This window comes from Biomphalaria glabrata, chromosome 3, assembly GCF_947242115.1.
Source record: "Biomphalaria glabrata chromosome 3, xgBioGlab47.1, whole genome shotgun sequence".
Taxonomy (NCBI): domain Eukaryota; kingdom Metazoa; phylum Mollusca; class Gastropoda; family Planorbidae; genus Biomphalaria; species Biomphalaria glabrata.
The window spans coordinates 15,746,661-15,762,414 of NC_074713.1; the positions used below are offsets into that span (position 1 = coordinate 15,746,661).

General features: G+C 37.3%; 1 protein-coding gene across 1 annotated transcript; it reads right to left on the reverse strand.

Moving 5' to 3' along the window:
- Positions 1 to 2,670: 2,670 nt before the first annotated feature.
- LOC106072206 (protein giant-like) lies at positions 2,671 to 9,868 on the reverse strand. Its single transcript, XM_056022789.1, has 2 exons — positions 9,268 to 9,868; positions 2,671 to 6,180 (listed from the first exon to the last, which is right to left on the reverse strand). The coding sequence occupies exon 2, from the start codon at positions 6,172 to 6,174 to the stop codon at positions 5,086 to 5,088; it is 1,089 nt and encodes a 362-aa protein (XP_055878764.1). The 5' UTR covers positions 6,175 to 6,180; positions 9,268 to 9,868; the 3' UTR covers positions 2,671 to 5,085.
- Positions 9,869 to 15,754: the final 5,886 nt, after the last annotated feature.

Sequence of the window (15,754 nt, forward strand, 5' to 3'; positions counted from 1 at the left end):
TTGATTGTGTGGGAATTGTATGCTGTATATTCATTGCGATGGGATTTTGTGTTGTACGTGAATTGTGCGTAAGTGGGGAATTAGTCATGTGTGGGAGTGAGTGTTGTGTGGATTTTGTATGTTGTATATTGATTGTGTGGGAATTATGTGTTGTATGGAGATTTCCTGTTGTATACTGATGTATGTGTGTCATTGTGTGTTGTGGAAGTGTGTGATTTGTTCTAGGTGAAGAGACCATTACTTTAACCTACTGCCATAGAGCGAAAGATATTGAGTTAGCTAATTGAGGAATTATGGGCACGACATTGCATAAATTATGCCGATGTGCCAAATACCCAAAATATAAATATCAAATATCATAGCAGCTAATAAAAAAAAATCAGCGATGACGCCCGCCGTATTGATGTTATATACGTGTGTGTTTTAATATCACAATGCTACACGTGTAGTGTAATTTGAGTGTCATTAAACACATGACATCAACTGGTGCTGTCATTTGAACTGCAAAGTAATTTAGACATTCAGTGATGGATCGACAAAAGTCTCAAAACATTGCTTCCAGAGGAGAGCCTTTGGGGGCGAAGAGTGGGGCCACCGCCTCAGGTATCTACAGTACAATACCTGCTACTCTTCGCTAAAAACAATTTCAAAAACCAAATCTGCTATTCACTGCATTTAAGTAATGGAACACAGCGACAGGTAGAAAATGGTAACTAGTTTTGCTTTAGTTTTTGTATTGGAAAAGGAAAGGGGGGGGGGTAACCACAAGGCCCCTTTTGGCTACGCCTATGAAATTTGGTGACTGTAGTTTGATTATTTATTTATTTATATTGTTTTTTTTTTGTTTTATTGACGAAGAGGGTTTTAGCATTAAAATCTCCTGGAGGGGAGATTTTAAGCTCAACCCCCTCCTTGGCTGCACTGGGGCATTAAGTTTCCCTTTCAGACAATGAGGCCTGAGACAACTGATAGTTTGAAGCTCTTGCTTCGTCCTAGTACATTCTCAAAAACGCGAATTGTATATAAATATACCATGACCAATTATTTAAAATATAAATCTCCTTTCATTAAATATCGGATGTAACAGCTTCAGCTAAGTGTAGTATTTTTAGATCTATGTTATTTGGTGCCGGCCCACCGGGCATTTACCCGTTTGCCCAAATAGCCAGTCCGCCCCTGCTACAGCCTATGGGGCGGACGAGCCCGTTAGCATGATCAGGGCCTGCCTTACGCATAGGCAAACTAGACAGCCGCCAAGTGCCTACAATTGGTAGGGGCCTTGCACGGTACTAAATTTTTCGAGAAAAACTTGTAAACCTGCGGATCAAATCTTCAACATAGAAGAGATTTCTATCTATTAGCCTAGCTCTACGTCTGTGCTAAAACTCAAGGGTATATGTGAATGTTGAGATCTACTTGCTAGAAGAACCTTGCTTCCTATCGGTAAATATTTTAAAACGTTATCTCGAGTCTGGTGCATCAAAACGCCAACGAGAAGCAGAGAGTGTAAAGAGGAGCTTCATTAAATGTGGTTACTAGGTTCCTTTTTATGTTTATTTTATCTTTAAGGGGATCATTGTAATTATTTTTTTTTGGGGGGGGGGGGCACCAAATTCACTATACCTAGGGCCTCGAATCCTGGTGAAGACTGAGAGATTTTTTCAGTTTCGAGACCATTGCTGTAGAAAAGTAAAGGCGGTTGGACGTTGTGCTGGCCACATGACACCCTGGTTAACGGTGGACTATAGAAACAGATGACCTTTACATCATCTGCCCCATAGATCACAAGTTATGTAAGGGGAAACTTCTTTTTATTAGGGCCTCTAATTACCTAAGCCCGGCCCTGGCATGATGTGGTATGGCACATATAGTCTACTGCTTCGAGTACTATTAAGCGCCCCCCACCCCAAAGCGTCTACTAACCATGTAGATATAGAATAGGCCCCCCTACACACAAAATTGAGAACAACTGACGTAGTTTCTTAGTTCAAACAGCCAGTGTGTGACGTCACATGTGCTCATTCTAATTGCTTTTACTATCAAACTTGTCTGACTCGGCACTGCAAGATTCTTGGTGTATAACACTTTTTTCGATTATTAAATTTCTTAATAAATAATATTGTTTCTTGTTTTTGTTTTAACCACTTTTTTTGTTCGGATTTTCCTGATAAAAAACTTGAAAGCTGTTGATTGTTTCACAGAGTGGCAAACGTACACTCTCATTTAATGTAATGTATCATATGCCTATTGAATCACATTGTAGGTTAATATACGTCTGTGTGTAATCAACAAACTTAATCTTAGCCCTAAACTTAATGTTTTTAATTAAAAGACAAACACCACTTTTCTTAATTAAGCCATTCATTTATTTCAACATTAAGAGCATTTTTATAAGGTTCACATTAAAACCTGAGTAAAAATAATGTGGTCGAAATCACACCATACATGAATTCTCACCCAGTCAGTCAGTTAGTCTGTGTCAGTCAGTTAGTTAGTTAGTCAATCATTATCATTACAGTCTTTGAGTGTAGTCATGTAGACACACATGATAAAATGCAGTCTCTGGCGCAGATTTAGAACAATAATACATTTAAATGTCATAAAAACTAGGTCAATAAATAACTTCACGTTTTGATACAAGTAAAAGTCAAAGATCGATTCAAGGAACAGAGAACAGAAATACCCGTTTTATAAAGTCACATTTAAAAAATAAAACAAAATAGACCATTGACAAATATATATATAGGTCTCTGGCATAGATTTATTGGAGCATTAAAATATACAAAACCGAAACACAATTGATTGAACACACGGTGGGCACAGGAAAAACAAATACATCTATCATCTATACACACAAACTCTCACAGACTCACACACATATATAAGTAGTAGTAAAAAAAAAAGGTCAAAGGTCATCTATTAATAACAACATTAAAAAAACAAAAACAAATATCAAATCATTGTATCATGCAAGAATGCCAGTAAGAATATATATCGTGCACCGTAACAAAGTTATCAATAAATACAAATTGACCCGTGAATTGGACAAATAAAAAAAAAAATAAGCTGCCAACTGTACAATTTTTAAGGCGAAATAGAAAGCAAAATGATCGCCATTCCTGAGATATTGAGATTCACTTAACACCGTAGAAACATGGACAATTGACAGATGAAGAGCTCAGTTGTGTCTGACAAATAATACACAGTTTTCTTCCCAGAAGGCAGAGAAAGCAACAGTATACAACATTGTACAGTCCTGAGGTTTTATGAAACATAAATGTGAATAAATCCTGTAGAATTTTACGTGAGTAAAAACATTTTGAATATAAAATGTTAATATTTTACATCTTTTTTACAAAACATTAGAATAGGGGTACGGCATACCGGCACCTTTTTCAATGTGGGGAAAAAATATTATTTTTCTTGCATTTTAACGTTTAGTATGAATTTAATAGTAGTTTAAAGTTAGGCAATACATTACTGAGTACCAGCATCTATTTGCTTACAAAAAAAAAAGCACTGTTTAAGAGTATTTGGTTTACATTGTATTTGGTTTGAAAACGCTCAGATTTTCTAAAATTAAAACTCCCATAATATGGTTATTGAATCAATGGAGAAAACAAGGCATTAAGACCACAGCAAGAGCGAACACAAATATTCATGTTCAGAGGATGTCAGGTAAAACCCTGAATTAAAAACAATACATACATTGTTATGTTGTAATATGCATAGTGTGAAAACGTTAAGTACAAATCCAGATCTACATCTGTTACAATAAATAACAATAAAGGAGGCAGGTTTATATCTAGGTCAACATGATGGCACAGTACAATTGACTTAGTGACTTGCATGTGGAACTCTGTGGTTCGTCTATTTCATGATATTGTGTGGATAGAATTGAGCATTCCTCTTTAACCAAGAGTAGACTATAATGAAGCTATTTTAATGAAACAGCTCATTCCTTTCTATAAGGCATTCACCGGATTCACTGAAAGATTGCAATTTGATATTGTAATGTCATTAATAGCATGCAATTAGAGGCTTATATATGGCCTTCATCCATTATTGCTGAATTCTTAATTATCAAAGTTAAACTTAACAATCAGTGGCGTAAGCTAGGGTGGGGGAAGGGGGTCCAAATTTGAAAATTCCCCCCCAAGCCACCACTTGAAAGGGGAAAGGCCCAAATGAGCATGTGAAATTTCTATTGAAATTAAATATTATGCCATTATCTCTTGCCAAGATGACGAATGTCAAAATGCAGGGGCCCCTGAAGAGGTCCAGCCCCCCCCCCCCTGGGCTCCCATATCCCTAGCTTCGCCACTGTTAACAATAGAAGCAAAAAACATTCTAGAGAATAGAATCCAATGTCTGCAAACTAACATGATAGCACTTCAACCGCAAGGATCAATTAGGGAACAAGTGCCAACTTAAGAAATGAAAAATTAAATCAATTCCAGATGCCTATCAAATAAAGTCAACATGTAAATATTACCCGTTAGTACAGTAGTGATAAAGTCAACGTGTTACTGGTAGGACGTGTTACTGGTAGGACGTGTTACTGGTAGAATGTGTTACTGGTAGAACGTGTTACTTGTAGAACGTGTTACTGGTAGAACGTGTTACTGATAGGACATGTTACTGGTAGGACGTGTTACTGATAGGACGTGTTACTGATAGGACGTGTTACTGGTAGGACGTGTTACTGATAGGACGTGTTACTGGTAGGACGTGTTACTGGTAGGACGTGTTACTGATAGGACGTGTTACTGGTAGAACGTGTTACTGGTAGAACGTGTTACTGATAGGACGTGTTACTGATAGGACGTGTTACTGGTAGGACGTGTTACTGATAGGACGTGTTACTGGTAGGACGTGTTACTGGTAGGACGTGTTACTGATAGGACGTGTTACTGGTAGAACGTGTTACTGGTAGGACGTGTTACTGGTAGGACGTACCCAACATTTAATTTATAGCTAGATATCTGTTGACAGATAAACAGATATCAAATGTGCACTATTAGTATGTTTTCTAGCCTTGTTTTTGTTATTAGTTAAAACGTTTTTTATTAATTATATTAACATTTATATTCTATTATATAACATATAATGCAACTTTGCTGTTTCGTTTTTTAAAATGGCAACCTGCGCCCTAAGTTTTAAATTTTCTTGTTCTAAAAATGCTGCTCGCATGGCGATTTCTTCTTCTTTTTGCCGTCTGGCGTCCCGAGATCGTTTGGCCGCCTCGTTATTCTTTCTCCGCCTGTCCCAGTAAGCCTCGTCTTTTTTAACGTCCGCGGAGGACAGAGACCTTTTCATTTTCTCCCCATCGCTGTTGGAGTCGATGTCCTCCCTTGGTGACACGGGGCTGGAGGTGCTGACTCTGGAGCTGCTGTCTCCAGGGTTGTTGTTGCTGCTGCTACTATTTGTATTGTTACTGTTCGTCTGGGTTGTGGTGGGCGCAGAGCTCTGGCTGCTGGCGCTGTTCGTGTGTTCCCTGTTCTCTGCGCGCCTTTTTCGCTGCAGGAGATGTGACGTCAGGGGCGTTAGAGGAAATGTTGGGAATCCTGAAGGGGACATGCTGTCATAGAGGGACTGGAGTGCAACAGGGGAGGGCGACAGTGTCCCCGATGCACCGGCCATCAATGGATTGCCATACATACTGAAGGGATCAACAGGGTACATTTTATAAGGTCTCATAGCAGCTCTACTCTCAGACGCTCTCTCGGAAGGCATGGAAGGCTTCAGAGCGTCTTCCCCGGAAACTGATGTCACATTTACTGGTGAGGCTTGATTTGCGAAGTTGTCCATGCTACCCGGGTTGATTGTCAGTGGCGGGCTGCCGGTGGGGTTGAGCATCATGTGAGAAAGGTGAGGCAAGTCCCTTAGATGTGAGTTTGGGAAGGCCACTGGGCCAGGGGACGTGTGGCTGACTCGATGTGGATGACCTGGAGCGAGTGTGGTTGGCATGTTAAACCCGAGTGGCGAAGGCTTCACTTCTGGCTTTATGTCTTCGTGTGGCTCGGAAGAAGTGCTGTCAGAAGAGGCTCGGCCAGAGTCACTACTGACCACCTCCATAGGTCGTGCTGTGTGTTTGTTAGTGAGTGCTACATGCTTGTTTGTGAGCGAATAGGAAGAAAGACTGAGGTCAAGGGCTCCTTCAGACATGGTCATTGGTATCTGAAATAAAAGTACACACATACATGAGAGGTTGTTTGTTTCATGAAATTAAATACTACAAATACAAGTACCTATTGTGAAACAGGCTTAAAATATCGAATTTGATAATGATACTGAAACATATATATATATACATATTTGTTGTCCGTCGGGGGCCTTTTTAAGTTTTCTTTTTTTTCTTTTTTTCGGCTAGAAAGACAGTAAATGTGCATGTTCTATGTTTCAAATGTGTAGACTCAACCTTGACCTAGGTTTAACGTCTCGCACTATATAAACCTATAAGAAACGATCTAAACATAGTCCTCCAAAAAACTAAAGGAACCAACTCAAGGAACCAACTCAAGGAACCAACTCAAGGAACCAACGTGCATGTTTCGACCAGTGAGACCTACTGGTTCACGAATACATTTCCAAAATGGTCGTATGACGTACTCCGTCAATTCATTTAGACATTGTCATTGACCTCTAACTTAGGCAGATTTGAATCAAGTAGTGGACATTTCTGGACTGTCCCACAAGCAAGGAGAGAAAAAAATCGATAGGACTCAAAGCCACCGTCTCCTCCCCGTCAACATAAAAAAAAAAACCTGGGCTGTGGGGTTCATTCTATTCATTAGGAATTGTTGCAATGCTATTGAAACGCAGCTCTGTTGCCCCTAAAAAGGCTTCAACTTGTTTCCAATTTGCAAAATTTGCAATTTGTTACTTTCCTATACAGTGTGCTGTACCAGAGTGAGTGCGAAATACTTTTTGTAAAGGGACTTAATTCTTTCTTTGTGTTTTTTTTTTTTAAGAATCATTTCTTGCATTACTGGATCTAGCTAATTAGACCATTAAATAAAACCCCACTAGATTTAACTTTTTAAACACTGGAACTAGCTTTTCAAACCTAACAGTCAGATTCATATTAGAAAGTAAAAAAAAAAAAAAAGAGTACAAGACTTCTCTCGTATTTGTTACTAACACATTTTATAGAGGGCTCTAGGGCAAACACAGATAGTAATAGGTCCTCTGTATAGTTCTGTCTGACGGGCATAAAGGGGGGGGGGGGACTATTAAACCTCCGCCCTAACAGTTCAAGTAAATAGATCACATAGATAGGGCTGTGATGTTCAATAAACACATCGGCTGTGTGCTGTGATACTGCTCCAGTTCAGCCAGGATGTGTTTGCGCCTCGATGTAATGTGTGTGTGTGACGGTCGAAAACTTAATGTAATGTGTGTCCCAGAGGATCCGAAACTTAGATTTAGTCGTATGATTGTGTGTATTGTGTGATGCTAATTTGAAATAATTCCCTGCTAGATATTCCTTTTAAACTTCTTAAGTTTTCTTACTTTTATATATATATATATATATATATATATATATATATATATATATATATATATATATATATATATATATATATATATATATATATATATATATATATATATATATATATATATAAAGTTTATGTGTGAGAGAGAATTAAAAATACAATAACTTTAAAATACAAAGATTTAGAAGCAGTTTTTTATTGTCATATGTTCGAATGTTTAACTGGCTCAGTACAAGGAAAGATGTCTTTAACCACTAGTGTCCGACCTTAACTCTAGTCTTCTAAAAAGGCTGGGTCTCAGAGAACACACGTGTGTCATTGTAAGTACTTGACATGAAGCTTTTTGTTTTCCAGAAGGTGTTCATTTCCCTTTTTCATTTCTACTTCTGCCTCCTCCAGCATCAGTGGCGTAGCTAGGGTGATCTAGGAGGGGACCAATTTCTTATGTCTCCCCAGGCCCCCAAATCCCTAACTACGCCACTGTTCAACATTGTGTCTTTTGTATGTACTTCTAGCACGTGGTCTGATGGATTGCAGGAGAAAGATGAAGGCCAAACGTGGGCGGGGTATCATGGTTTGAGGGCGGGGGCGAAGATTGGCGAGGGGCCACAAAATCAGCTGAATAGGCACAAAAAAATATTTTTTTTTCTTTTCTTTATCAGAACTTTTTAAAGTTGTGTGTTACATTTAATTTGATAGTGTCGTCTCAGCAGCGACATCCAGCAAGGGACATAACTAAACAAAGGGAAAGAGAATGGGGCTTGAGCTCTAGAACAAACCGGTGACGATTAAAAATGTGACAGACTTTTTTTTCAATGCCTGCAAAATAACACTATCAACTATATAAAGTGCATTCACTTATTGAGATGAACTTTCATGCTTCAACTAAACGTATTTTCTGTTATGATTGCACGGTGCATATATTCTTAAGTACAAGACTGCAAGGAACACCGGATGTACATTTTAGACAGCCTAGAAATATGATGTCATTATTGGTGTATTATTGTTAAATGTAACGTCATGTAACTTGTACAATTCTGTAGGCCTTTCTCGGCCCTAACATTAATACAGATGTCATCACTTTAAGGCCTAATGCTGTGGTTAAAAACCGAGTAGAATAATAATGACGCGATGCCTGAAAATGTGGTCATTTTTATCGTGCAAGGCCCTGCAAGGCTAACAGGTTAACCTAGTAGATGTAGATCTTGTTAAGTTTATATAGATTTTAAACAAAGAATCCTTTTTTTTTTTTGGAAAATTGGAACAAGATCTATGTTTTATTTGTAATACATCTATAATTATTTTTAAACAAAATGCATTCAACTTATAAGCTAGTGAATTAGATTTGAAGATTAACTTTAATAGTAACAGAGGGAATATATATTTTTTACTTGTTTTATTGTTTCGAAATCATTCTCCTAAATCTCACTTACAAGTTTTACATTTTTGTTCCTTTTAAGTGATTTTATTATTTTATTTTTTTTTTGGTTGTTGTTTTTGTTTTCAATCAAGAACCTAGGTCTAAGTCTATAAACATATTCAGCAGAAACCTTAACATATCAAACTAAAAACTTTTGTTTTGGCTTTAACTTTCAAACTAGATCCAGAAACAAGCTAAGCATTAGAAATCTCACAATAAGTGAAGTCAGAAAACTACACACACACACACACACACACAAAACCCTAGATCTATTAATTGGAGATAAGCAATGTGACATTCCAGACATGATATAAAATTAGAAAACTAATACTTCAAAATATTTACCTTTTTATAAGTGTTGAGTTTTTCCGAAACGAAATATCTTATCTTATATAATATAGCCAGCAGAAGTATTGAATCTAAATCTACAGTAGTTGCTGGATGAAATTGTCCAGATTGGGTTTACTCCTTGTTTACAAGAGAAGTGCGATCACTTCTAAAAATAGTTTTGTCAAGAATTTCTGCTTGATAAATAGCACAATTCCACACAAAACCAAGAAGGCATGTTGAAAATTATTCAAATTCCTATGTCAGGATGACATCTCTTAATTTTTTTTTCTGGAAGAAATAAGTTGAAAACTACGTCACTCTTGTAGATCCCAGAATAAATCGTTCAAATTGTAGATGTGCAGTAACTTCAAAGAAAAAACAAATAGCACTGATTAAGGCCTTGATTAAAGATAGCACTGATTAAGGCCTTGATTAAAGTCTCAACAGACCTGATCTCTTCCTATGCTCATGTATCGGCTCTGTCTATCCACATGCATATGTGCAGCCGAGAGGGAGAGACAACAGTTAACACATGTACACCAAAGCGTCCACCTTCAGAGAGCCACTCCTTCAACTGACCGACCGTCTTAGATGACCACTAGTTTTGTAACCAGGACCAAAAGGGAGATTTGCACGTCGGTCCAGTTCTAGGTCTGCGATGTGCGTGTATGCGTGCGAGTGTGTGTGTGTGTGAGAGAGAGGGTGGGAAGAGGTGGATGGAGGGAGTTTAATGGGGATGGGTGTTTGAGGGAGGTGGGGGTCCTGCAGTGGTCAGTTTTGACCGTACTCTAGGTGCAATTGGAAAGCCCAAACAACTGCGCCCGCGAACGACGAGACGAGCGGCTAATGGACAGAAGTGTACAGTGACTAAGAGACCAGTTCGCTAAGACTTAGATGGACCTGCTGGGTTGTATCGGACCTGCTGGGTTGTATCAGGTCCTTCTATTCATTATTAGTTTGAACACAACGTTCAGGGTGTGGAAGTGACCTCGTCCAGTCGAATACTTAGACACAGTAATACTACAGCGGACTAGATCTGCTAATGTTACAGCGAACACTATTATAGAATGTGCACAATATCAAACATTTTAAGGAAAAACATCAATGGATAATATTGCAGTGACCTAAATGAAAGGATAAGTTTACAATGAACTACACCCTATGAAAGTATTGCACTGAACTAAACTAAAGGATAATATTCCAGCCAACAAGTTGTTTGGGCTATAAGTTACATCGAGTGTGATCGACTGAAATGAACACAATAATAAATAACCAAAAGTTCATAGGTCACTTTTTAATATTCTTATTTTTGTTTACATTGGTGACATTGTGTGTGTGTTTTTTTTTAATTTTCATTTTTAAGAAAAGTACACTTACACAACAACAATACAAACACACACACACACAACCAAAAACACATCTAGTCAGGGCCGGTCTTAGGCCACTGCAACCTATGCGGTCGCTGTGGGCCCCGCGCTAATTCTAGGTGTAATTATTCAATTGTAGAATACATACGAAAAAGTCATTGGAAATCTGAATTTATTGAAATCTCCTGAAAAATAGTCCAAATTGTTGTTTGTGGGTTTCATTCATTACGGACAACACCAATCCTACGCGCGATAAAAGAAAAAAGCCATTGTCAGCTTTCATGTAATAAAATGTAATAATCGGGCGAGTTTTCGTCTTAATCAGAAGTTACAATTCTTTATTCACGTTTATAGTCACAGGCAAATACATATGCCATAGGTTGCAAAGTTTGTAAATTAAAGTTAATTTGATCGCAATTTTGTTCTTAGTAAAGAATAAATAAAATTCAAAGACAATTTTTTTTTCTAATACAAAATCTTAATTGTCACATTACCCTTATTCCCACCCAGACTAGGCCCCGCGCAATCAGTTTAGCATAGGGCCCCGCAATTGTGAGGACCGGCCCTGCATATATTGTTTTTTGTCAACGCTATGGCTGCGTCAGCTTGAAGAATGAAAGTAGTTAAGGTCTATCAACATACCAACGGAAGTCTAACTAGTCTTCTTTTTCTCTCTCTCTCTTTCTCTCTCTCTCTCTCTCTCTCTCACACACACACACACACACACAAGCAATAGCTGCGGCTAAACTGACAAATATTATTTAAAAAAGAAATATTTAATCACTACAGTTTGAAATTCAAACATACAACACAATTATTATTTTGTTCAACTGTTTGAACACAGTGAGAGGCTGAAGTATTCCAACTAGTGAATGTTTGAGAGGCTGAAGTATTCCAACTAGTGAATGTTTGAGAGGCTGAAGTATTCCAACTAGTGAATGTTTGAGAGGCTGAAGTATTCCAACTAGTGAATGTTTGAGAGGCTGAAGTATTCCAACTAGTGAATGTTTGAGAGGCTGAAGTATTCCAACTAGTGAATGTTTGAGAGGCTGAAGTATTCCAACTAGTGAATGTTTGAGAGGCTGAAGTATTCCAACTAGTGAATGTTTGAGAGGCTGAAGTATTCCAACTAGTGAATGTTTGAGAGGCTGAAGTATTCCAACTAGTGAATGTTTGAGAGGCTGAAGTATTCCAACTAGTGAATGTTTGAGAGGCTGAAGTATTCCAACTAGTGAATGTTTGACTTTTTAATGATTTATAGGACGGATTTCTACCTGTTGTTTTGTTTTTTTTGTTTGTTTAATTATTGATAGTATTCTTTTTCTATTGCACCATTGTACGCCTGTCTCTGCTGCATAGCTTTATCTTACAGAAGAATTCCTTGGCAAGGTCACTCTAATAACTAAACTCATATCGTTTTTAAATATTTAGTTTTAAGTTGTTGTTTTTTTAGATGACTAACAGAGTTTCTTTTTGTTGTTGTTGAAATAACCAACGTGGCAAACCAGTCAACAACCATCTAGCCAGTGAACTACTAGCTGGACTTTAGAATCATGTTGAACCTCAATGATGAGACTGAGATGTCTGTCTGACCTCAACGACTAGGATTACGAGATATAACTCTCTATACATCCTTACAGGCGGCTGGTTATTATTACTTATTAATATATTTCTTTTTTACTTTGAAGAAAATGAATATAAATTAAAAAAAAAAGATATATCCTACTCTATATTACTATACATCAATTGCTATTTCAAGGTATTAAAAATTAAACATTAGTTCTGTATTTGTGACCAGCCATTGTCTTAGCTTCCCAAACCCCACAGCGCCACCACACGGCCAAGTTTCACGTTACAACAACAAGAGATAATGGCCGCCTCATTATGACTGCAGTAAAACGGCATGGGTTGCAGACGTCCATACTGCACGCGCCGGGTCATCGTGACCTAGCGCCCTCTCTGCGACCTTGTGTAGCTTTTTTTTTTTCTCTCCTCAAAGGATAACAAAAAAAAAATGGAGAGAGGATAGAGGTGGGGGAAGGCGGAAGAGGAAAAGCGAGAGAGGTGTAGATTGAAGGAACGGGGCGTGTGGTGGTCCTGCAAGGCTCCCTCCCCTCCTCACATCATTATGATTGCTCCGCCCCTCCTGCTTCGTCTTCATTTCAATTTGCTTCTACGTCTACGCTGTAACTAAAGCGACCAATCACGTCACAGAGTTTTAACTAAACTCTCTACCCTTACTCTCCCAGACATTAAAAATTTTTTTGAAGGGAGACAACTGCCAAAAATTTATTTTGGAAATACTGTTGTAAGAGTTACCTTTCTTTGTTGTCACTCGCATATTTTCCTAAAAAAAAAAAGAATTACATTTGATCTAGTTAGATAAACATTTTATTGAAATCGACCTAACAGCGTATAGCGCCATTAAAAGACGAACATAACATAATACATAATGATAATGAAACTAAAGCAAACATCCTAAACAAATACTTTGCATCAGCATTCTCAGCCCCAGGAGACAAAGACATATTACTGAATTTGAACAAAGTAAACAACATAGAAGATATAGTAGTACAAGAAAATGGAATTCAAAAACTATTAGCCAACACCAAACCAAATAAAGCTTCTGGACCTGATGGTATTCCAGCTAGATTACTCAAAGAACTAAGCAATGAGCTAGCCCCAGTGTTCAAAATACTCTTTCAGGCTTCACTTAACCAGGGCAGAGTACCAAAGGACTGGAAAGAAGCTAATGTCACCCCCTATTTAAAAAAGGAGAAAAATCTGACCCAGGAAACTACAGACCAGTATCACTTACCAGCATCACATGTAAAATCCTAGAACACATAATATGTAGGAACATCATAAACCACTTAGACAAACATAATGTCCTCACACCATACCAACATGGCTTTAGGAAATATAGATCATGTGAAACACAACTAATAGGACTAAATGATGATTTTTCAAAAGGTTTAGATAATAGTGAACAAATAGATGCTATCTTACTAGATTTTTCTAAGGCTTTTGACAAAGTTCACCACCATAGTTTGCTTAAAAAATTAAAATATTTCGGCATTAATGGTTCACTGCATCAGTGGATTAAAGATTTTCTGATAGGGAGAGAACAAACTGTAATAATAAATGGCTCTAAATCAACACCGATAACAGTAAACTCAGGTGTACCTCAAGGAACAGTCTTGGGTCCACTACTATTTTTAATTTACATAAATGATTTACCAAATTGCATTACCTCAGGAACAAAAGTCAGATTATTTGCAGACGATTGCATAATATATAGAACAATAAAAACAACACAGGACACAGATATTTTACAAAGAGAATTAGATGAATTACAGAAATGGGAATCAAATTGGAGCATATCTTTCCACCCAGAAAAATGTCAGTTGTTAAGAGTAACAAAAAAACTAAAACAAATTAATTCCACTTATCTTATTCATGGCAAACCAGTAACACAGACTAAAAACGCAAAATACCTAGGTGTTATAATAAATGAAAAACTATCATGGAATCCACATATTGATGAAACTACAAAAAAATCAAACAAAGCATTAGGATTTATTAAAAGAAATTTCTATAAATCAAATAAGAACATAAAACTAAAATGTTATTTAACCTTGGTTAGGCCAATAATAGAATATGCATCCTCCGTTTGGGACCCCTCAACTCAAGAAAACATTAAGAAACTGGAACAGACAGAAAATAGAGCAGTGAGATTCATAACAAACGAATATTCACATTTGACTAGAGTAACACCTTTAGTAAAATCACTAAATTTAGAAAGCCTTCAGGACAGAAGGCTCAAAAGTAAAGTAGCAATCATACATAAAACACTGAACCATAATCTTCAAATACAAAAACAAAATTTAACAAAATACTCTGAAAGACACAAAGATAAAGGCACATTCCTCGTCCCATATGCTTGGACAAATTTGTACAAATACTCCTTCTTCCCTAGTGCTATTAGAGCATGGAATGGGTTGCCTGAGCTAGCCAGGAAAACCAGTGACTTGGCAGAATTTAAGTCATTGGTTAATATGCATGACTAAATGCATGACGCGTAAGACGTAATCATCTTCTTTTTTGAAGTAACGTCTGTATTATATAAGATAAGAAGATAAGATAACAGCCTTGTCAAATCTTACCAAATGCAAGCAAAATGCTACAAATGGAACCTTTTGAGTTATGGTAATTTGAAACCCTAGTGTAACGGAAGTTTGTAAATAATCACGGAATTAATGGTTGGTCAATAGGAAGTCTCATTCATGGACAGTGGAACAGGTCTTCCATTTGGTCAAGCGTTTATATACTGGTATGTTATATCTGTTATATATTATATATCAATTCTTGTTATCTAAATCAGATTCCTATAAAATGACTTCTTTCTTTCTTTAAAACAAAGTAAAGTAAAAAAGTAAAGTTTCCCTTCCAGACCTTGTGGTCTCTAGGGCAGATGATGTCATTGTAAAGGTCATCTGATTCTGTTTTAAACAAAACGTATGACATAAATTGTCAGAAAGGAGACGCGGTGGCTAAGTGGTAAGGGGCTTGGCTTTCGAACCGGGGGTTCCTGATTCGAATCCTGGTGTGGGCTGGGATTTTTAATTTCGGGATCTTTGGACGCCTCTGAGTCTACCCAGCTCCAATGGGTACCTGACATTTGTTGTGGAAAAGTAAAGGCGGTTGGTCGCGGGCCACAGAAACATTTGACCTTTATGGTACATCGTCGCGAGGTCTGAAAGGGGAACAAGAAGAACAGAAAACATATAACAATAACTGCATACATTTTATAAACTATACAGACAAATCATATTCTGGTATTGATATTACCTCCCCCTTTTTTTTCTTTTAATTCTTTTAGTAAATAGTTTTTAAAACGATGTATTTTTTAATGGAAAAAAAAAATTCCTTACACATTTATTACTGTATCTTTGCCACGAGAATCAAACATTTGTATTTAAAAAAAACGGAACTAGACAACGAAAGAAACATTCGATTGGAGAAAGTTCATGGGACGTGAAAATAGCTGATTAATTCCTAGTACATGCAAGGGAAATAACCTGTGAGAACAGAATTGACATAATCTAGTTGATGAGTTGAGTTAGGAATGTGTC

Coding starts and splice junctions, on each gene's coding strand:
- LOC106072206 (XM_056022789.1), bottom strand. CDS start 6,174: ATGACCATGTCTGAAGGAGCCCTTGACCTCAGTCTTTCTTCCTATTCG.